Here is a 23088-nt window from a genome sequence, read left to right on the forward strand (position 1 = left end):
GTGAGTCTAACATTGTTTTGATTGATTTGTCATTATCCGTGTAATCTTAAAAATCGATATTTTTCAAGAAAAAAAAAACCTTTTACATTTTGCTCAGATTTCTAAACTTTTGAAAACTAATGGGAAGATGAAAGCAAGTAGGAAGTGACGTGTATTTACGTTTCGCTAATGTTTACCATATATCCCAGAATGCCTCGCTTTACAAAATGAACGCGCCGATAATGGCTACAGTTCGTAGACGTGCTCGCAACCCACTATATGCAGTTTAAGTTCTACACGGTTCGAAAAGTAAGTGCCCGACAACTTAAGAAACGGAAAGCAATTATTTTTTATGCCTGTGCACTGAGACGTAGAACGCTGTTAATACGCATGTCAACAACATTTTACGGAAGCGAAAACTGCGGAATGACAACTTGGTTCCTCAGTTCTCTGGATTAGCAGATACATCTGATATAACGGACAGTCCATTGATGACGTGACCATCCAGATATGAATCAGAATCAAATACTTAATTTCATTTTTTTTTCAGTTTATGTTGATGTCAGTCAAAGTTTTTATTAACAACCTTCTGGGGATTACTGTTTAAAGTACACGCGACATGCCATTTTTGTATAATATTCAAAATATATATCTATAAACGTTATATTGTTAGCTAAGGATATGATTGTTATAAATGTCAATGATTAATGTTAGACAGATAAGCTTTTATTTCAATTTTGTAACGAAGTAGCAACGTATACAAAGCTAACAATAAAAAGAGTCATATATTGGTGGTTTTTTACTTTATGCAAAGTAGAATACGGTTTTTTTTAACTATATACAAAATTCTCAGAAATGTTTTTCTAAATGATTGTTTCTTTTTAAATAAATAACATATTACCGTATGATTCATATTTTTTCCCCTTAACTGTGTAACTCTATGATATTCAATTGTAGGTGATTCTTGGGATCACACAATCAAGGAATGGCTATGCACTGCAAAAGTTCAGTTCTTCAAGGTGCTTTTCATAATTTTTTCCCTTTGCAGACCAATTGAAATTCATGACTTCATTTATAACTTTTTTATTCCCTCTGCAGATGTTGTTGCCTACGTTGATGTGTGGTCCTCAGAGAAAACTGCAAATTATTCAAAACCCTTTGTTCAACAGCTGCAGGAAATGGGAGCTCAGGTGGACAAAGGACACACAAAGACATTTAAGTTACTTCTTCTCATCAGTACTGCACATACAAGTATTGAACTTGAATTTGCCTTTGCTTTTTAGGTAACAAAAACATTTAATAAAGAAGTCACACATGTTGTCTACAGTAATGGTCACCCTGCCACATGGCGAAAAGCTAAGAAAAGTGGTGTGAGGCTTGTCTCAGTTCTCTGGGTAGGAAGGTTGGTACGCTATTTTTTTAATAAAGTAATTTACTATTGTTCTTTTATGGAATTGTATCAAACTCATATTGTATCAATCCCCCCGCCCTAAATAAAACGGTGCCCAGTTGTTACCAAGATGGTGTTCAGAAAGACGAGGACCTGTTTCCAGCCATAAGCAATGAAAACAATCCTGTACTTAAAAACAAGAAAGTGAGTAAAATCAGAGCTTACCAACATTTTTTTGTTATTGCTGTCTTAGTTATAAAGTCTAAAAAATAATAAGGTTAAAATGTGAGTTATTGTGAGTTGTTACACAAAGTTGAAATAAAACTACAGTTTCACTTGTTATTGTCACAGTGAAACTCCCAGCTACTCTTAATTTAACTAGATATACTTTTAAACTCTATTGCCTTTTATCTCACAATATATTTCTGTGTGGTGTATAGCATCGCTGCATGCAGCCAAAAGACTCTCCAGAGAGTACACCTGAGAATGACAAGCGCATAAAAAGGAAATTAGACAGGATGATGAGAGACCTTCCTCCTAGACAACCTCTGGGTTAGTGATGACTACAAATCTTAAAATACATAGTTACTAGTTATACGTTTGAGTCTTAATTATCTGTGTTTTTTTTTTTACAGTAACAGATATATCTCCCATCATTATCGATGAAGAGAATGGAATAGTCTACAGTCCTTTGTTGAGAAGATCAGATTACATGGCACAACGACTAAAAGCCATGAAAGAAAAGAGGGAAGACCTTTCACCCACTGGTATGAACAGCAGCAGTTGAACAGATTGTGTCAGATTGTTATTTTTCCAATTCCCACTAATTCATAAAAGTCTCACTCTTTTTAGCTTCTCAAATGATTGACACATCTTCACCCATTGGCCAAAAGCCTTCACCTGGAAGCTCCCCAACAGACCTAAAATTTAAGTGTAAGTAAATATTTGTTTATTATTTATTCCAACATAACCTCATGCATTTAGGTATAAGCGGGAAAAAAAGAAGCAGTAGACCAGTCAGTGTATTTTATGTAGGTGACTGGAAGCCCTTGTTATTAAAAAAAACAACTAAAATGAATCAATTTAAAAGAAATCCTAATTATTTCTGGTTTTTTTTTCAGTTGATAGTTTAAGTGCTCCAGCTGCTGAATCAGACTGTTCACCAGATAAGGAAGAAAAAAGAATGGAATTAGACTTCCCTGACTACAAACGTTTCCAAAAACACTGCAGGAAAAGCTCTGACAAGCCGTGGCTGTCACCATGTCACAGCGTTCCAAAAATAATATCGAGTCCTTTGAAATTTCCTGTCTTTGAGGACGATGAAGAAGGGAAAAAACCACAAAAGTCAAGATGGACATCAGTCAAAAAAAAGCTTGGAGAGAATTCCAGTTCTGTGGCTCCATTAGAGAGTCCTCTTCAGGATACAAGACCTGAAATCCGCAGTGGCCACAAATGGATAACAAGTCCTTTAAAATGTCCCAACTTTGACCACAGTGAAGAGAAGACGCAACCAGTAAAATCACGAAGGAAATCAGTCAGAAAGAAGTCAGAAACTAACAAGACTGTCGGTTTGCTAGAAAGTCCTCTCCAGGTTGAAGCTTCGGAGGGAACAAATGTCACAAAAATTATATCAAGTGCTGTTGAAAGCCTTGATGTTGAGGATGATGAAGAAAGGAAAAGACAACTAATATCAAGAAGGACATCAGTCAGAAAAAAGCCAAAGGAGAAGTTTTCCTCCACGGGTTCATTAGAGAGTTCCCTCCCGGAAGTTGGCAGTACCTCTGGAAGGATAACTTCTTTAAGTTCTTTAAAATGTTCTGTCTTTGACAAAAGTGAAGAGAGACAACAACCAGTAAAGTCACGAAGGAAATCAGTCAGACAAAAGTCAGAGACCAGTAAGACGGTGGCTTTGTTAGAAAGTCCTCCTCAGGTCGAAGATTTCAGAGGCCTTATCTCTGAGGAGCACGGAGAGGGAGACGATCAGAAGTCAAGCAGGGTATCATTTAGTGAAAAATTAGAAATTTGTAATTCTGTAGTTTCTTTAAAAAGACCTTGTCAGGACACAGGTCCTATGCATAGCACTGTCACAAAAACAGTACCAAGCCGCTTAAAGGACCTTGAGGGAAAAGGAGAGAACAGTGGACAAAAGTCAAGGAGGCCGCCCGTTGACACATCTAAAAAGGGAAAACTTAAAACTGACGAAACCTTTTCAGCGGCTAAGACAAACTCTTGTCCTGATTATGTGAATTCTCAATCATTTTCAGCATCTGTAGTTACATCCTCTAGAGAGACTGTTATTCCGTTAGACAAAGCGGAACAGAAAATATCCAAGCGTGCCCGACCTTCACTTTCTGCCTTGGCCCGATCGTTAACAATACCTGATGGATCTCCTAACGTCCCATCTTCTGCTGATGCCAACGACGATGTGTTTGAGGATTACTTTTCCCCTTGCAACAAACACAAGAAAATGAAAAACCCTCTCTTGCCCAACCTGCCCACAAAGAGTGACATTCAAATCCCTTTTCAATTTGAACCCATATCAAAAAAGAGGAAAGACAGGAGAAGTGAAGGCCCTGGATTTGAAAGCAGTGGTAAAAAGAGGAGAAAACTGGAGGAAGGTCAGGGATTCAGAAATCAACGTCTGCACTCAGATTCAAGCAGTCATCCACAGCAGGATGTCGAGGAACCCCCACCTGTACTGCACAGCAAAACACTATTGGCTAAAAAGCAAAGGCAGTGCACTTTGCCATTTACCAGAACCAACACAAAAACAGAAAGTGATGACATTGAACAAAGAACACCTCCTGCACAACAGGCGTCCACCGGAGGAGAGAGGGTACCAACACTGGTGAAAGAATCTGAAGTGTGTTCTCCAAGTGAGTAGTAGAGAGGCTGCTTTCCAGAATATACATTACATGTTTCTTTCTATATATATATTTTTTTTATAAGTTTGAGGTACTACTTATAGTATATATTTCTGTTATTATATATCATTGTTGCAAACTACAAAAATAAAGGAACTAATTCAACACAAATGAGGTTGCTTGTTTGTATGATTCCCTAAGTGTTTGTAGGCTAAAGGCTAAATTCATAAGTCATATCTTAGAAAGTATTATTTACATTATTATTCAGCTGTGTTCAACGTGTTTCCATTTAAAGAACTAATTTTGTGTCTGTATGGGTTTATGATTTCATCCCATGGACAGCAGACACAGTAGTCGGCTGCTTTTGAAACTCATGTTGTTTCCGTAGGTGTGTTTTTCATTTTATCAGCGTGTGTCAAATATGCTTGGTGTCCCTATCTCCATTACACGCTGAGATCTGACCCACAACAATCTAAAGGCATGAGTAGACATGCAAATAAGCAGGTGCACATTTTAAAAAAAACCCAACAAAACTTGCAATATAAATAGATTAAAAAAGAAATTAAAGGTGTTAGAGCTGTGCAGCAGATTCAATTTTATGACACTCCCATCTTGTGGTCTGAATTTGTTTTTGTTTTTTTTAAGGTGGAGGAAATGAACTTGCAGATGCAGCTGGTGTAACAGAGAGTCCCTCTGAAGGTGAAGAAGCTCAAACAAAACTCATCGGTGTGAATGCACTGGAAATGGGCAACAAGACAAAGGTAGGGGGAAGATTTTTATTCTGTAGTTATAATAGCCTTGTACCTTTTAACAACTCATAATATATGTATCACACATTTAATTGTGTTACCAACAAAAATGGAAACACAGTGTGAAGGAAAAAAAAGTACAGCCAAAACAGGATTGACATTTTTGACTAGAATTCCAAAATAATCAAACTAACTCACTTCTCTGTGTGTTGTAGGAACTTGTCCACTGACATTTTACAGTAAAAATATCAGACCAAGCATGACTAATTCTTGTTTTTTTCAACACAGGAGGTTCAGTTAGATGATTACACATGATCACAAAGATGTCTTTGTAATTATTTCCATTTTTAGGTATTTCCTCCATAAGCTCATAAACTTCCATAGGTGTGGGCGTTTGACGTATCCAGCCCAAGAGGATTCTGTCTGATCTTGAGGGTTTCCTTTGTTTTGCCTGTCTGATGGTGGCGTACAACATCCTCACTTCTGAAATGCACCTGGGCTTTGTTTTCGTTATGCTGCTTACCTCAACAAGCTGCAAAAAGTGAAGCATGACATCACGTCCCCCCTGCCATCTGTTATGGTCTGCCTTCATGGCAAAGATGTTACATGTACATTTTCCTTGGATGGTGGTGTTAAAGAAAAGATTAATGTATAAATATGTTTGTTTTTTTTCTTCACACAATCTTCAGTTTTGTGTTTGTGATGACTGGTGGGAAAAATCACACCTGCGCTGCTCTCGACTGAGGTGCAGAAGGCAAATGATAAATTCCATGTTCCTCCGCTCCAGTGCAGAAGTGCCGATTTTCTGCTTCTCTGTTGCTGTGGAGAGAGTTCCATTAGACCTGGTGAAATAGTTGTTCATGGTTCTTATGTGCTTCTAAAAAGAGTACAGAACATCTCACTATTGTGTATCACTATTGTAGTCTTCGCTGCTTGATTCCTCATGGAACTAATTTCACTTCATTGTCCTCCTGGTATTATCTAATAATGTTTCAGTTATTTAGCAATCATTTCTGACGTGCAGTCTCACCTTTTTTTTTATCTCACTCTCTTTTTTTATGGAAAAACCCATCTGGTGCTTTTTACGTGTGGCTGGTAATTGTGATTAGCTCTGGCAGCACTAGTTGCCCTCCTTTAGCAAAAAAACGTATTTATCTCCCTTTGATTTTCTGAAAAAACATCATTTCACTGCAACATTACGCATCGAGTCCCTGCAGCAGTTCACACTGGCTCTTTGTGGAAAAACTCATTCTTCACTGCCTCTCTCCTTGTTTCTCTGCCAGAATATAAGATCAGCCCTGCTGGAGATTCCTCTGGAGATCCCTCCCATTTGGTGTTTTTTTTTCCTGTGTGTGCCTTAAGGCAGTGGTCCTGTGGTGTTGACAAAAATGCTGTTCGTCAACTTAAAAAAATAAATAAGTGAAAAATGTCAACTGCCTAACAGGAGCAAGACAAGTGTCAGGCCTTTACACTAGGCTGATGACAGGCAGCGGAGAGATGAATCAATGACAAACCGACAAATATTTTGTTTTTTATCAGGTATTTTTATAGATAAATTCAGCTGCTTCTGGCCAATTTCGATGTGTTCTGCACGCTGCTTTTCTTGTACCATTTGAAAATGCATCAGCTGTGCTTTCTGTGGTACAGTTATTGTGTTTTTCAACATCAGTTGGTTATTTAAGAAGACAGATGAATTCACTCTCTGTTTCTCTCTGCAGACTGCAGAATACATGTAAACAAATTATAATCCTACTCAGCTCCTGAAAGGGTCTGAAAAGAAATTACTGGTTGTTTTTGTATTATAGTGCTTAGTTTTACACCCCTTCACTTTTTCATTAGCAGCAGATCACGGATATGCACAGGGGGCGTGGGGGCCGGGGGGTGCAGAAGAAGAAGCTGTTGACTAGAAACGGGGAGAAAATATGTCTGGTTTCCCAAACCCAACTAATTCTAGGCTTTGGGAAACGTTAGTGACACATAAGTCGATACAGATGGATGTTACCTGACTGACCTGTGGAAAATGTGTTCACACTTCAACACCCTTCACATCCAGATGAGAGGGTTTATCCCAAAGCAATGTGTTTACCTTTGTTTTAGGACAAACTGAAAAAATATGAACGTAGTGTTAAAGTAAATTCTGCCTTGTTTCTCTTGGTTATCCTTGACTATTTTCTTCTGTTGCGCCACCTTAACGTAATGACGTATGGTCCAGAGAAATGAAATATCACAAAATATCCATTTGTTGTATTATAAATGGCTTTTAGCTGAGTTTTATGTATACTGACAAATGTAAGCTTTTACTGAAAAGAGAAAACTTCACTACTCGAAGAATTTAGATCCACCTTTTACTTCTTCAAAAGACTGGTCCCTTCAGGTGTTGCCTGGGAAACATCATTTTAATAGAAGTCAACAGATATAGAAGGGAGGCAAACGAATCAACTGTTTACAGAAAACAGGAAGATAAACTTTTGTGGCTTTTGTTCTGTGCTGCAGAGTTTAAAGAGGTCAAGAGAAATGATTTGTTTGTTTGTTTCATCATTTCTTGTGTCTCTCATTATTTCAGATTGGAAGAACACTGGTCACGACGAGCATGCCTGCTGAGTAAGTGCCTCAAGGTTCTTCCTGAGAGAAATATTGAAATACAAATGTAATATAAAAACATTTTTTTATCTGTTTTTGTTTTGTAGGAAACAGGACACAGTGTTTCAGGTGGTCAAAGCTCTGGGTGGTTTTACAGTCGTTGACAGAGTTTGTGAAAGCACAACACACGTGGTGTCTGGGGGTCACCGACGGACCATCAATGTTCTGTTGGCCATAGCTCGTGGCTGCTGGATACTGTCTTTTGAATGGGTACGGAGTGTGGTATATTGATGCCAACAGGTGATAAGAATATGATTAAAGGCAGACCTGATGTTCGTTTTTCTATTTCCTGTCAAGATCATGTGGTGCTTGGAACAAGGACAGTGGATTCCAGAGGAGCCTTATGAACTTTCCGACCAATTCCCAGCAGCACAGGTCAGAACTAAATTCAGCCTTGTTTTTTTCTGCTGAATTTTTGATTTTTTTCCTCCGAGGTGTATTATCTATGGTCTTTAGCTGACTTGCAGTAAATCATTATCATCCTTATTGCATTCTGACAAAGATTAACTTTTACTAAGAACAGAAAAGTCATTCAGTTTTCTGTCTGCCAGTTTTCTCTGAACTAAAATATATGGAACTTAAATGTAAATTTAAATGCTTCTTCCCCATCTCTTCGTTCATGAGTCATCATCCTTTTCTAACGCAGCAAAGAACAGACTACTGTCCTACTGCGGACATGTGTCTATCTGTGTCCTTGGCTGTGTAATGGCTTCTGTTGAACCAGATAATATTTGATCTCATTGTGGTTTTCCATTCTTCTCTCGTCTGAATACATCCAGGAAAAACAAGTTATAAAAATAGACAATTAACATTAACTGTGAATTTCTTTTTATTCTGCAGAATGAAACTGACTGTACACCTAATAATCCCAATGTTGATCTGTGTGTCCACGTAATGTTCTAGTAACAGTCAGTACACAAACTCTGTATTGTAAAAAAAAAAAGAAAGAAAAAAGAAATACACACTCGCACTCAAGGACATTTGGATAAATGATGCAAGCATGAATAAAAATCCTAAAAACAGAAAAGCGCAAAAATACATCCACTGTCTGCCCATCAGAACAATGATAATGTTAAATATTAATCTCAAAATCTACTTATAAATTAAACAACACATTTACATACATTATACTCTCTGGAGAAAAAAAATAGTAACAATTTTGTGGCCTTTTTACATTGACATTTACATTTTGTCATTAAGTTTTACTTTTGAGCAGTTCTTTCTCTCCATGCTGTACCATAGTCTCCTTTCTGAATAATTACATTTACTGCTGTGATTTATTGCAATAAATAACAAGGATGGTCCAATACTACATACATATATTTTTTTCTTTAGTCTCTCCTGATGAGAAATCACTTGTCACTTGTTAAATCAAGGTACTTCCAACAGCTTGGTATCATCAGTATATGTTAATGTTACTTTAAAAATAATTGTTTTGAAAAACCCATTCAAACCCTTTTGAGTATGTATTGACATGTGTGGTATAATGTTGTGCTTTGGGTCATTGAAGTTGTTTTGCTTTTAAGCTTTTGTCAGTTTCCTGACGGTTGTTACAGAGAACGCTTGAAGTCTGCTGGTCTCATCATCATCGTAGTGGACTTGAGGGAGTAGCCTGAGCCTTTCCAGTAGTACCATTTGATTCCGTTGAAGCGATTTGAGTTTTGGCCTCGCTGGTAATACATTCCATTCAAATTTGAGGGACCACAGGCATCAAACCACCAACCTAGGACATTGAAATCAAACATCAACATTCAAATTTGGCTGTGCAGCATCAGGAGGAGATATTGCAAAAGAGCAATTACAATATATGCTTTGTGTGTATTGGGGTAGTGATATGCAGTGTGTAAATGTTTTGTTTCTGGGAAGAATGTTAAAATTCTTTGCTCTGTACATCACTTGAAAAATAGTTTAGGTCGGAGCACAATATCCTTGGAGATCCTGACTTTATTTAATAAGGTAAATGCACTTTCTTTTTGCATTTTTTCGATTTATGTAAAGTAAAAAAAACACAGTGCTGTTTCATGATACAGTGTAATGAACTTCATAATGAGAGAACTAAAGAATTCTAACTTTTGTGTTTGTTAAAAAAGTATTATAGTTCTTTTTGTTTGTTAATTCCCCTGTGAGAATCGCCCAATGGAAAAGTTAAGAGGGTGAGGATTTTAATGCTTTCACGCTAAGTTGGCAAACGTCCATTCACTGAGGGACCAATCTCTGGCAGTGAAGTAACTTTCTGGGGAACAGAGGAGGACCTCTGAGCTCTGTTCCCAGGCTGTTAATGTCACCCATTGTAGAGGCTGAATTCTCAGATAAGTTGATCAGTGATTAATTCTGAGCTAATTGTGCTCTTTAACCTCTTTGCAGAAGAACTAGAGCCCTTTAGAGGCTTCTGGAGATGTTTAGGAAAAGTGCCAGTGGGTGTGTTTGTGTTGGAGCTAGCGCCTAATGTAAACCTCCAATGTATTTTTCTGACTGAAAAGAAAATAACAATACGAACACAAACAAACTGTCTGTTACCTCCACTTGACAGTTGCGAGCATTTGCAAACACACTTGTCATTGTCTGCATCCTTTGTGCTAAAATCACTTCCTGGCTGCCCGATGCTGCTTGTTTTGCCTGCTGTTCCACTGTAGCCTTTAAGGTGTATCCTGTTGAATGAAAAATGAGAAATGAAGGAAGAGGAGGAGGAAGTTTGTGACTGTTGTTCCTCAACAGGCACCAGGCTCCAGTTAACAGTACATACGTAGAATCGCGTGTTGTGTCAAACGCAGCCAGATCTGTTCAGTGTTGTCTTCATGACAAACTGGATCATTTTTAAATGGGACTTGAACAGTGCTGTGTTCAAGTGCTTTACTGCTGAACTCTCCTTAAATGGAAAACGTCTTTGTTCGTAATACAAGGATAACTCAAAAAGTTCTAGGACAAATTTTAAACATTTGTTATATATATAAAAAAAGACTTCTGGGAGTTCTTTTTTTACACCAGCTAAAGGCCAAACCTGCAACTTTGCCTCATCCAAGGACAGTCTGAAGAGCTAAAGGACATTTTCTATTGAAATTTCTTAAACCTTTGGGAAAAGGGAAATCAAACCTGTTGCAAAGCATCAATAATTTTAATAGATATTAAATTAAGTTGAGTGAAAAGTTGTACGTTTGCTCAATTTAAATTTTTCTTTTCTTAAGAAATGAATAATAACAATTGACATATTAATTAAATCATTAATAGTAATAATAATAACAATACATACATCTTTGAGGTTAGGGTGTACTAGTACCTGTAATTCTGTGCTTCATCTTCTACTGAAAACTGGTCATACTGTGAAAAGCCAGAGTTTCCATCCCAGTCACTGAGCTGGATTCTCAGTTTATAGGACTTTTGTCGCGAGAGTCTGGAGATAAATTCATTTCCCAACCAGAATTCACCAGAAGGTTCTCCAAATCCCTGGAAAGACAATAAAATCAGAACACTTAAAAATCCACCATGGTTGAACTTAATGGTCACTTAATGTCATATATACAGTGGCAGTACAAAAGGTCAGTTTCCCTGTGGATGTTCTTTATAGAGTTATGTGGTGGATTATTTATCAATCTCTTATTTGTCTTAACCTCTGTGTTCAAAACTGTAGTTTATCTTCTTCTTTTTTTTCTCACATTCTGGACTCGACTTAATAAATCAGCACGTCCTTAAAAGCGTTTTCACCATTGGCCGAAACCAAAGCTGGCCAGTGAACTGTGCATTTGAAGTGAAAAGCGTAGCCTAGGATATATTTTCTTAGAGAAAGAATTCATTCCGTTTAGCACGCTTTTACCTTTTTATACTCTTGCCACGTACGGTGAAAGTCAACATGACCGTCAAAGCGTTTTTGTAGAACTGTCCAGCCTCCTCCTTCTGTCTCCATGTCACAGAAAGCCTTTAGACACATAGAAACCAAGCTGTAATTAATAACTTGAATGAATGAATCTTCTAGAAAGGTGCTAGCTTGTTTAAGTTTCTTTAAAACAAATGTTAAACTGAAGACAAGAGTTATGGGCCAAACCATCAGAACACACATTGATTGGTGAATACTTAAAACAAAAAACAAAAAGTACAAGTTCTTAAAGGCAGTAATTTTGTCATAGTCGTGCACCAAGTGGCTCTGGTCACCAGGAAATTGAAATGTGCGAGGAAATTAAGTAATTCATATTTACTGTAAATGTAGTAATTAGTTTAGCCCAAATTATGACAATTTCATTACGTAATATAAAGTAATGATCCTGAAATAAAAAAGTACTACTGTGAAGTACAAAGGAAGAGATTCTAAAATTAGGTAAAAAGAAACATATTAAACTTAATTAAAATCAGTATTATGAGATAAATTCAGTTCTATCCCATATCTCGTGGACTTTCTTGCCCGTTCATGGTTAGACACTGTTAACATTCCTAGGCTCACTGCACCTTGACTTCCACTGTAGTGTTGGGCAGTGTGAGTGTGTAGACTCCACTTTGGGTGTTTCCTGACTTGTAGACAGCAGCACAGTCCATGAAGGTGGTGGGATTGTCCTGCATCATGGCTGATTTGGTCACTGTAGGGGGAAAAAATCAGCCGTCACTGCACACACGCCGGTTGAATAAGAGTCCTTGTCCATGTATGTTGAAAGAAAACATGTATTAAGGTAACTAACTGGGAGCTGCGCCACCAGAGATGCTCTCAATGAGGCTGTTGACGGTGTCCAGTAGTTTTTGCTGCTGACGCTGTAGGACACTATTGTTGGAGGAGACCTTGAGCAGCTGCTGCTCCAACTCGCATATGATAGCCGTCTGCTTCCGTATCAGAGTCTGGAGCTGCTCCTTCTCCTCTTTAAACACCATCAGCTCCCCCTGTCGATGCTTCTCTATCTCCTCCACCTTTTTCTCCAAGAAGCTGAGTAAAGTAAAGGGGAAGTTGTAACAGGAATGCTTTGCTTTGCATCATCAGCTCAAATGCTGTGTTGGGCTGCGGTTCAAATGTCTCACCTGTTTTTGTCACTCAGCTTGTTAATTTCATTTGATTGGACGATAAGTTGTTTTTCCAACTTGGTGGTTGAAAGGGAATTCTCCAGAAGCTGCCGTTCCAGTCTGGTTGTGTGATTAATTACCTACAGAAAATGAAACAATGAGTTCAGTCTGTAATACATATAAATATATTCAAATGGTTAACAATGCTTCCTCCCTTCATAATCATAGTTCTGGCTTCTAATGCAATAGGTTCACAATTTCTGTGGGTTTTTTTTTTCCTTTCTCACATTGATGTCAATGTTGTCTTTGCTGGTCGTTGTTGCCACAGCCGTTGTTTTATAAAGACACAGCCAGTGTGTCTATTATTTTATACACACCATTTATATAAATACTGATAGATGGAAACAATAACAGAAACCCCTCAACACCCCCCTTAGTTCAACACCACCACTAACAAAACTTTATTGTTATTGATATTGTAAGGAAATCAGTGTTTCCTCATAACAAGTTCAGTTCAAACAAACATTTTATATATATATAGATATATATCTAGTGTATATATATAAAGTGTATATACTGTAAGTGAAAGCCATAAAATGTATTTCACTTTCAACCTTTAGTTGTAATTCCAGTCCCGTCTACAAAAGTCTATAAGGTCATGCAAGTTGAGCAGCAGCTTTAGTCCCTGAACAGTTTGTAGAATCCACAGTCATCTGCACAAGCGTGCAAGACGAGCTCTTAATCCCTGCACTGCAGGCATACCTGAAGGGGAAATCTGTAAAAATCGAAAGAAGTGCACAAACAGATGTATTGAACTGAACCGTGGAGGTCTGTGACCTTGTCTCTATTTTCCTATTTTGGAGGAACTGAACTCAGCAAAAAGCAGGTTGTTTACGTAGATGTAAGCTATGTGTCTCCAATGGAGCTGTTGATGTCTTTGAACAGACGGATGTCTGATTGTGACAAACTGATAGACCCCTTTCTGTGGGAATACCAGTGTGCTAATAACAGGAAATGCTGTACAGTTGGCTCACATAAGGTCATTGACGTGTAGCCACAATAATAAACTGACACAGTCATGCCTGTTTCCCTCCCCAGCTATTTTTTTTTTAACACGCTAAACATACATTAATTAATGCAGTGGGCCAGACGGGCACATTGTTAACCACGCTATGTTGTTAAGAAAGCTGCCATGTTTTTGTGGTGACAGGTGCAGACTTTGTTAACGTTCTTGGTCTCGTATTTGCTTCGCGAATGCCCTTTTTTTCCGGACAACAGGAAAAAAGGAAGTCACCTCACCTGTGCTTCGACGTTGGTCAGTTTCCTTGTTTGCTCGGCAGTTTGACTCAGCAGGTTTGTGCCAATTTCAATCATTGTTGCTGTGTGGTTGTGTACAGCTGTCTGCTGGAGCTGGACCATATCCTGCTTCATGCTGTCCTGTATGTAGGTCTGTAGCTGCAACACAGAGGCGGGACAACTGGCTTTTATGATCCATGTTGGAACACAATGGGGTCGTAGTAATAGTTTTGTTGTTTCAATATTTTGCTTCTGGTGTGATGGCCAAAAGCAGAGCTGATTAAAAATATCATACAGCTCAGGATTTTTTGTTTACACAGTCTTCTCAATTTTGCTGCTAGCAGTTGCTTTTTAATTAGTACTGCGACAGCCACATGGCTCTTTGGCAGTGGAATTAGTGTTGTTGAAATTAAGGCAATAATAACATTGATTTATTTGTGAATAAATCAGATTTAAATTTTTTAACACATGTTAACACCTTAGCAGCATTACCAGTACTGCATATTCAGTAATTCCACTATCCATGCACTAACTGTCATTAAACTGTCATTTACACACTGGGAAAATAAGTCTTCGTTAGACAAGCTTATTAAGCTTAAGTAATGACTAAAGCATTAAGTAATGACTAAAGCATTCCAGCAAAATTACTTTTATTTTCTTGATTTTTTTTAATCCTTAGTCACGAATATAAACAGTGTAAAACACAAATTCACCTGTTGTTATTTGTCCTTTTTTGTCATATTACTTAGTGACTTAATTGACTTAGTGTCATTTGGCTTTTCATGATCATCCATTAAAAGGTGTTTCTTTTGAAAATTGTCACCTGTGAGTTGAAAAATAACAACCGTTCCTTGGACCACAGCTCATTTAAAACCACTACGATTACTCAGAAATTTTAAATAGTAATCCTCTTAATCATAAATGATCACAATACCAAGAAATGTGTCAGTGCCTCGGTCCATCATCTTCACGTGGTTTGTTCACATCTACCTTACAGTATTGCCAGATATAGATGGAGACCAATCATTAAGTTATTTCCTGTACGGTTCCTGAGTGGCAATCAGGTCACACGTCCCGTAAACAGGATGGAAGTGTTGAGTGAGGAGTTACATCCTTCATGACAGTGTGACTTGTGTACGAGTGGAACTAACGTCACTATTGTACATATCCCTGTCATCTACAGTAAGTCTGTCTTGTTTACTCCTTGCTTGGAATTTTTGTTTCTGTTTTGTTTTTCCACAGCAGTAATTAGTGTTGATTTTTTGTTTGTCTTCTCCTTTTGTCTGCTCTAACTTTGTTGTTCAGTGGCCTTAGAGGTGTGTGGTAGGTGGAAGTTTTTCATTTTGGCAGGATGTCCCATTGACAGTCTGTGATCTAATCAGTTGTTTACTCTGAGCGCCTCAAAGGCGTCAGTGAGGAATGACTATTTTCCTCATTTACATGAAAGCAAGCTTGTTGCTCTGCTGTCTGAGCCGGTGCTGCGCAAGAAGCCTCTTTTAGTCAAGTCAATTCATTTTAGTGCTTTCAGTGCTAAACTTTCTGGAGTAAAGATCCCACATCGACAGTTATGTTCGATCGCTTTCCTCAGTTACTTGACTTTGATGTTATTTTTCTTCTTCCTGTGGCTGAATCTGGTTGCACGCCTTACCTCTGCTCACCCCACTAAGCAAAGACAGAAAAATTCAGGGCACAGTGTGGGTGGGACTGATGTGATACCAGTAATGATCTGTTCAACAGTAATGACCTGGAAAATTATTTATCAATCTTTCAAGTGCACTTTAAAAATGTTGGTAAATGTCATGATTCACCGATAATAACATAAATCAACCTTTGTATGAAATGTGAGGCAGATTTCTAATAGAATATTCTATCGTTGACTAAATGTTCTAGAGTGATTCACTAAATTGTCCAATATTTACTACACCTTCAATGCTAAGGCATTATAATAATGAAAAAAAAATCAGATACTGATCACTTGTTGTTTGTCTTAATAGATCTTAAAATAAAGAAGCATATTTGTGGTGAAAATTATTCTTCACACCTTAGCTGTGATTTGTCCCTTGTTTCTGACTCCCAAAACTCATTTAAAAGACGCCAGAGCACAAAACAAACTACTGGAGTCTGCCTCGATCCTGACACAAATGAACGATGCTGCCAATGTCGCTAATAAGCGAATATTTGACTTTGAACTTAGAAATCCTAAGTCTGGTCTGCCTTCGTTTTTATTCTGAATAAAATGTAAGGGCCTTGCGTGCATTCATTGCACAGCAGCTGCATCTGAATGGTGGGGAAATGTCGAGCCGCTGCCCTCTGAGCTCTCCTGAAGAACAGGTCTCAGAGCTTGTTTGTGCTACAATATGATAATTGGCAGATCATGCTGTGAGAAGTTCTCACCCTGTCTGGCTTCTTCTGTATGTTTCTGATCCTTTGTCAACCCTTGAAAGTAGATGAAGTGGAAGAAGAAGAAAAAAATCCTTTTTTTGCACAGCTAATGGCTCAGAAAGCTGAAAGGGAAACCAAGCATCCCTTACTTGAACACCTGTGTTAAGGTTTTGTGAGTGAACAGGCCCATTGTGTCCTTTTGTGCTGAATAAGTGTGAATTTGAGACACATCTTTTTCTTTCTTTCTTTTCGTTTCCCTGAGCTTTTTTTTTTTTTTAGCGATCCTTAATAAATACTACAGACCTGAAATGATTAGAACACCTTTTAATTATTGTATCTGTGTTATTTAATACAAATATAAAATAATTCATATTTGCTTTTTTATTCAGGCCATTAAATTCAGAAATTGGTGGAAAATGTATTTTCAAAAAGATATTTTTCCACAAAACAAAAGCATTTTCTAAATGCCACAGAGAGGTTTACAAATATGGTTTGTTCAGTTGATGAATTAAACACATATTTTGCAGATACATTTGCAGATTCCTGCCTTTTGTTTTTTAAAATTAAAACATAATTGAAATTAATATTAAATCAAATTTACAATATTATGTAAATGCTACCTTTAAAGTAAAAAAAAACCCTTAACTGCACTCCAACACTTAAGTGCTTTAGTGGGAGTTCATCCTCCAAACTGTCACCTGTGTCAAGGCTCTTTAAAGCACTGTGTATATAATGAAGACATTCTTTAGTATTACAGTCTCTTCGGTCGTACTAATGTTGTAGATTTCTACTGTACCTTGAGCAGCCACTGTGTGTTGTTCTCCATAATGATCTCCAGTTGTTCCAACCTCTGCGTTGACTCATCCTGGTCCACGGGTCCATCTCTCTGTACGGGGTAGTTGTAGCCGCTGCTCTGACTTTGGCAGTTGTCCTGCTCAGGCAGCAGGAAGGTGTAGCTGCACGGACCATTCTGGATCTGGTACTGCATCTTAGCACCTGAACTGTGTCCAGTCCACAGGGCAAGAGAGAAAGCTAAAACTAAAAGTTCTACTTTCACCATCCTCATTTAGAAATGTATAAATCAAATTAAATAAAAAAAGAAAAGTATTTTCAAATTGTGTCTCCTTAGGTTTCCAAGTTAGTCTAAAAGTCCCCTCAGAGATTGAGCATCCTCTCCCAGCAGCATCCAGGAACAGTGCTCTTAATGTTGTGCAGAGGTGTTGTGTTGTCTCCCTGTTGTAGCAGGAATAAGAGCCATCAGGAATCAGAGGTAGTGTTTTATTCTCATGGGTTAGTGTGTCAGACTGCATGTGCTCGCCTTTCATCAGGCCACTTGTTTGAGCTGCCCATGGCCTCTCTGATTAGCTAACTGGGCTTTTTGAGCCACTCCCCCCCCGACTGTGGCCAGCCACTGTGAAGAACGGTGCAGTGGAGATTCCTTTCAGAGCAGATGTACGCACTACACATCTTTCACTACATCCTCTACTACAGCCTCTCAGGATGCAGCTGTCCTCTGTCAGGACACTCCGATAGTAGCCGTGTCATCCCATTCATTAAAGAGCGTTTCCCAGCCCACGACAAATACTCGAGAATCTTTTCAATGGGACATTTGAGTGGGAAAAACCCTTTGTTTAAAGGAAGTTTGTTACTTTTTTTATTCATATTTTTACTTCACTCTATTCAATTAATTTTACTCTTGTACCAAAATCATCTTTCAATTTTTTTAGTGTTGGGAAAAGTCTAGTATTTCTTTTAAAATTATTTCCTTAACGTAAGACTTATTATTGATATTACATAACAGCATAATTTCATGTTTAACGATTTTGATTAATTTCTGTGTATACATGTTAATAAGTTACAATTATTTGTGGATTAATCTCTTAATTTATAAGACTAGAAATGTTAATCCCACCAAGATTTTTGCACAGGATTACAATTTAAATCGCTATTCAGTATGTGCATACAATTTTATTTATTTATTTTTTGGATCTCAAAGCAAGGTTTAAGATCCTTTACCTCAATTTTCCTGTCATCTCTAAATGTTTTGCTGTCATTTAAATCTGTCAGTGGAAGCTCCTGTCACAGTCAGGAACAACGTGGAGGTGTGTGGAGCAGGAAGGGCAATAATATCGGAAGATGGTTGGTTTTTTTTTCTGCTCAGCCAGAATGTGCCTCCCTGACGGACCCTTGAGCCCCTGCTTCAGCAGATTCACTTTTTAAACTTTGGCCCCGTCTGCAGTGGAGGGAGATTTATATTCTGTACCAATTGTCATTTTTACTTGACATAACCACATTTGTCAACGGAACTGTTGTTTGTTTTTTTGACAGGAAAGCTGTAGAATTGCAGTGAGATAGAAATACCAAAACAGAATTGCAGGAAGTCGGCTGATGTAATAGTTACTGTATGCAGGAAATGCAACATATTTAAGGAACATTACCAAAGAAGAGGAACTTGTCGTCATTCTGGATGTGTTCGCACCAACTCCTAGATGTCAAATATTTTTATGGTTATTTAAAAAAAGAACAATGCTGGCCAGACCCATTCATCCATTTGGTTTTCCACCACAACCTACGTAAACCGCACACTTGTCTGCTTTTGCCTTAAGCAAACAATGTGCCTGCTGCTGAAATGTCAGTGCATGCTGTATTTCATTATACACGGCTGCTGGACTTTATTTATTCCCGTCTGGGTCTCGGTGGTGGATTTGAATGACCTGTCTGCCTCGCTGCATGCAACATGGAGGGCATACATGCACTTAGAGGCTGTAGAGTTATTGATTATGTTGATGGAATAATTTGTAGGATTTCCCCTGTGAGGGATTCATTAAACTCTTGCTGGCACAGTAGAATGCACTTCAATCAGGCTGCGTGGTTCTGAGAGACAGTTTCTCCAGAGACAGCATTTCACCCCAGACGTCTCTAGCAGCAATTCATTCAAAGTGGATATTATATATGACAGCATTTAATTTTATTTGTTCTGTTTTCATTACAGTCATATGCAGATAGATGTGGGTGGTAATGAATGTGTCTATCATGTTCCTGTGGGAAAATGAACTCAGTGCCGGGGCCTGGTGAACACGCACGTTGAGGAATAATAATTCCTGCAGGATGATTTACTCTGGAATCACAAATGCATAAGAAGATGTAAATTATATTCACAAATCAAACTATTTTCACGGCTCTAATGGTCTTTAGAGTGTGTCAGATTATTGGAGTGATATTTAAATTAGAATGATAAATAGGTTGAAACACACATTGCAGGAGACACATTTACTGGATTCCAAATTATAAATGTAGAATAAATTATTATATGTTGATTATTTTTTAACTTGAATAGTTTTCTTCTACCTCTTGTGTCAGAATGACCTCTTTTCTGCCTGTGGTTTTTAATGATTATTTCCCTAAAGGCACAGTGTGGTCTAATGTTAACCCGACCCTGTCTGTGAACCCTTTGAAGAAGCATTGATTACTGTTGTAAAGACAAACCTGCGTAAACATTAACAAGAGACCAAGAACCCTCAAATTAGGAGTGATGGTCCATTTGACCCCTGATGATTTTAACATATTTGTTAAAGAATGCAGCGACCTTGGTGAAGTAAAAAGTAGTGAAAAAAAAAGCAAACTCGCATCCATTCAGAAAATGGTTTCGCTTAGTTTAAATAAGTTCAAAGAAAATCACCTTAAATGGAAATTTCCGTGAATGCTCTGTAGTAAAGTGGTAACTTTTTCACATTGGGCTGCTGCCAATGTCAAACAGCGAGCCCATGTTGAGAGGGTCACACGGTGCTTCAGAAATTGTTATGTTGTGAATTTCTTTCAATATAAGACTATTGTGAGTAGTTTTGGAAGGCCTTGCCTGACTGTATTATGTCATATACTGTGAAAACCTGGCAGGTCAACAGGTGTTTTGAACAAGTAAAAGTTTAAATGCCATTAATCATAGGGTAGCTGTGGATGAGTCACTGTGAATCTTATTTAAATATTTTTTTAAATATTACATTATTGTGGACTTTTATATGTATTTAGTGCACCCCCTGCAGGAGAGGAGAGGGGATACATGTTTTGTTTTACCATCATTTATGTACTTTTCATAATTTACTAAGAAAAAAAAAAGAAAACATTCTATTACCATAGCAACAAATTGTGTTTTAATGCTGTAATATAGTGAACATTAAGATTTATTTTCGTTCATCACTGTTAAATAACCTCATCTTTTTTTGCACCCATCGCAGCCATCTTCAGGCCATTTTTAGTATTGGACTGAATTCCTGCCACAGTTGCTGAGATTCTTAATTTTACATATTTTGAGAGTCAGTTGGTAAATATAACCAGATGAAGGCAAAAAAGTGAAAGATGTGCCCATTTTGCCAGGATATGTATCACCAGTCACATATACAGTATATTACTTTTATAACTTTTTAATTTTTTGACACAATTTCAATTATCCAACCATCAATACTTATTCAGTTCCATTACAAATGAATCCACACAAACGTCATTATTTGTACTGGGAGCAGGTTTGAGTTTTGTCAGTCCCCTTTCTCTTCTCTCGCCTTTGTTGCACAGCCGGACGTTGCTGTTTCATTTCGTGCTGTTATTATGAGTTTGTGTTTTAATCACACTGTGCAGGTTGACATGTCACACTAGGAAAATGTCTAAGGTGAATAATTAAATGAACAAGGTCAGATTCTAATTTGCTGCTTCATTTCATATCTCCTGGTTTTACTGCACTGGCCTTCTGTCTCTCACTTCCATCAGTCTGAGTACAAACAAGATAAAAACAGAGTCGTTGGTTATTCTATTTTAACGTCATTTTTCACCTGAATAAGACTGTTACTTCTGTTTTTACTTTGTTGATTTCTAAAATATCCTAATTTTGTCTAGTTTTTGATGTGGACTGCATCACTTGCCATACTGGTAACTATTTTATCCCTACTTTAAAGTGCTTAAAGTTTGAATAGAACATTTGACAACACAAATAGTGGTTAAAAAACACCAAACATTTTCTTGCCTTATGATTGGAAAGAATTCACTACCATTAAAGTATTTTGCTTACAATTAACATTTTACAAAACCTGGATTTAAATGTTTTTTTAATCCAGTTTCATATAATTCAAAACTAAAACACTTTGGAGGTGGATGGTGAATCTTTTTGAATGCTTGACTTTGTTTTTAACCCATGATTAATGCATGATTTACATATTTATTTAAAATTCTTATCCCTGGAGGGTTAATGGATTCATTCTATTTAGTTTTCCAATTTAGTTCTGTTGATAGAGGAGTGAATTAATTAATTATTTAATTAATAGAACAGAGAATGTTGAAGGTGAAAGAGCGGCCGGGCATTATGCTGTACAGTATAATGGCATTTGACAAAGGTCAAAAGACAAACATTGTCATGAAGACACCGTCAGTTATTGATGCAGCTATTGTACAACTGATCACAGCAGCAGAGAAAAAACACCTTATCCTCTGACAGGAAGAACATCTGACAGGGAACTCAAAGTACTTTAGCTCTGTGTCGGGAAACTGCAGGAAAAAAATGTGTTGTTTGAAATACAGCGACGTTAGCTAGCTAATAGCACTTTAGATAATTGCAGCAACTAAAGGAGTATCTTTTGTTGTATCTATTGTAATATGTTCCACAAAATAAGTGATAATAGAGTGAATAATCCCAGGCATGTACAGTAACTTTGAGTGTGCGCTCTCAGATCTGTCGTCTTCAGAGGCACCTGTCTGCGGGCGAGCACCAGCAGGATCTCTTCCATGATCAGCCAGCCATGTTTGTGTGTCAGCACTCCAAGCCACCCGTGCACAGCCTTGTGGAGCTGATAGAGCTGTGTGGGGGAACCGTCTGTAAAACTCTGAGACAGGCAGGGCTCTGCATAGGAAAGTACAACGGCAGGAGACCAGAGGGAACCAGGATGCTGTCTGAGCAGTGGGTGCTCGGTAAGACACGTGCTGCTGAAATAATCTGTAGTTAACATTTAATATTTCCAACGTGTCAGTATTGACTATTTTTCTTCTCTGTTTTTTTTCCAGATAGCATTACTCATCTCAAGCAGTTGCCGTATGACAGCTATTATATTTAAAGTAAGGCTGATGGTATTGATAATGCTGTGAAATCTATGATTTTCTCTATTAATGTGACAGCAAGTTTATTTTATTTTGATAATGGCGTGTGTCAAGAGTTTTTTTTCGGTGAAAAACATAACCTGAAGTGCAGAACTTTATTTTTCTATAAATTAACCAAGATGTGTTTGAAATAAAACAATGTGATTTAAAAATATGTTATGAATACAGACCTTTGTAGAAATATTCAGTGACGTCATAAATAATAATTTAAAAAATGGTTTATTTTGTATTTTGATTTACAATAACATTATTAAATGTGTGTGCCACTGTGATGTAAACATCACTGTTGATTGCAATATACATCCTGGGCAGTTCCATTTACACTCAAATTCATACTAATGGTTAGTTGAGAGTGTAAAATCAACCGAATCCTACACATTTTTGGACTGTGAAGAGGAGCGAGAGTAACCAGAGGAAACAAAGACGCTCACACTCAGGGAGAGATCATTCAAATAAAATACATAAAACCCTGGGATAGAACAGGAAAAGCTGTGATCTACTGTAAAGCATGAGGGCAAAATTCTTCCACTACCTCACTTGAATAACAGCGATCATTTCTGTGTTCATTTGTTTTGTCTGATGCCCTGTATCTATTGTAAACATGACTAAATTATAAGACCAGCTTATTTTCCATCAAATTAACATATTCTGAATTAATTTCAACACTGAGGCATTGTTG

The 23088-nt window shown here is 37.6% G+C and overlaps 2 protein-coding genes across 3 annotated transcripts; one reads left to right on the forward strand and one right to left on the reverse strand.

The window, feature by feature from the left end:
• The first annotated feature begins 165 nt into the window (after nucleotides 1–165).
• On the forward strand, nucleotides 166–23048 carry mcph1 (microcephalin 1). 2 transcript variants are annotated; one of them, XM_008322036.3, is made up of 15 exons: nucleotides 166–288; nucleotides 937–998; nucleotides 1078–1169; nucleotides 1263–1381; nucleotides 1489–1573; nucleotides 1810–1921; nucleotides 2005–2136; nucleotides 2222–2302; nucleotides 2491–4245; nucleotides 4879–4994; nucleotides 7546–7583; nucleotides 7670–7832; nucleotides 7920–7997; nucleotides 21986–22223; nucleotides 22317–23048. In XM_008322036.3, the coding sequence occupies exons 2-15, from the start codon at nucleotides 965–967 to the stop codon at nucleotides 22364–22366; spliced, it is 3093 nt and encodes a 1030-aa protein (XP_008320258.1). In that variant the 5' UTR covers nucleotides 166–288; nucleotides 937–964; the 3' UTR covers nucleotides 22367–23048. The 2 variants fall into 2 exon arrangements, 1 of the variants encoding a protein (XP_008320258.1); XR_003051312.1 differs by lacking the exons at nucleotides 7920–7997; nucleotides 21986–22223; nucleotides 22317–23048 and having other exon boundaries at nucleotides 5334–7583; nucleotides 7670–7780.
• Nucleotides 8004–21978, reverse strand: angpt2a (angiopoietin 2a). The gene is made up of 9 exons (XM_008322035.3): nucleotides 17071–21978; nucleotides 13896–14051; nucleotides 12615–12736; nucleotides 12284–12522; nucleotides 12057–12184; nucleotides 11431–11532; nucleotides 10897–11063; nucleotides 10140–10270; nucleotides 8004–9345 (listed from the first exon to the last, which is right to left on the reverse strand). Exons 1-9 carry the CDS (start codon nucleotides 17338–17340, stop codon nucleotides 9173–9175), a joined length of 1488 nt encoding a protein of 495 aa, XP_008320257.1. The 5' UTR covers nucleotides 17341–21978; the 3' UTR covers nucleotides 8004–9172.
• Nucleotides 23049–23088: the final 40 nt, after the last annotated feature.

Source organism: Cynoglossus semilaevis, chromosome 12 (genome assembly GCF_000523025.1).
Source record: "Cynoglossus semilaevis isolate Cse_v1.0 chromosome 12, Cse_v1.0, whole genome shotgun sequence".
NCBI lineage: Eukaryota > Metazoa > Chordata > Actinopteri > Pleuronectiformes > Cynoglossidae > Cynoglossus > Cynoglossus semilaevis.

Excerpts from the sequence above, each read along its gene's own strand:
- angpt2a (XM_008322035.3), bottom strand. The coding sequence starts at position 17,340 with ATGAGGATGGTGAAAGTAGAACTTTTAGTTTTAGCTTTCTCTCTTGCC. Across the intron at positions 12,523-12,614 it reads AAGCTGAGTGACAAAAACAG|CTTCTTGGAGAAAAAGGTGG; the intron begins GTGAGACATTTG and ends TACTTTACTCAG. Across the intron at positions 10,271-10,896 it reads GATGAAGCACAGAATTACAG|GATACACCTTAAAGGCTACA; the intron begins GTACTAGTACAC and ends TTCATTCAACAG.
- mcph1 (XM_008322036.3), top strand. The coding sequence starts at position 965 with ATGGCTATGCACTGCAAAAGTTCAGTTCTTCAAG. Across the intron at positions 1,382-1,488 it reads TCAGTTCTCTGGGTAGGAAG|TTGTTACCAAGATGGTGTTC; the intron begins GTTGGTACGCTA and ends AACGGTGCCCAG. Across the intron at positions 4,995-7,545 it reads AAATGGGCAACAAGACAAAG|ATTGGAAGAACACTGGTCAC; the intron begins GTAGGGGGAAGA and ends TCATTATTTCAG.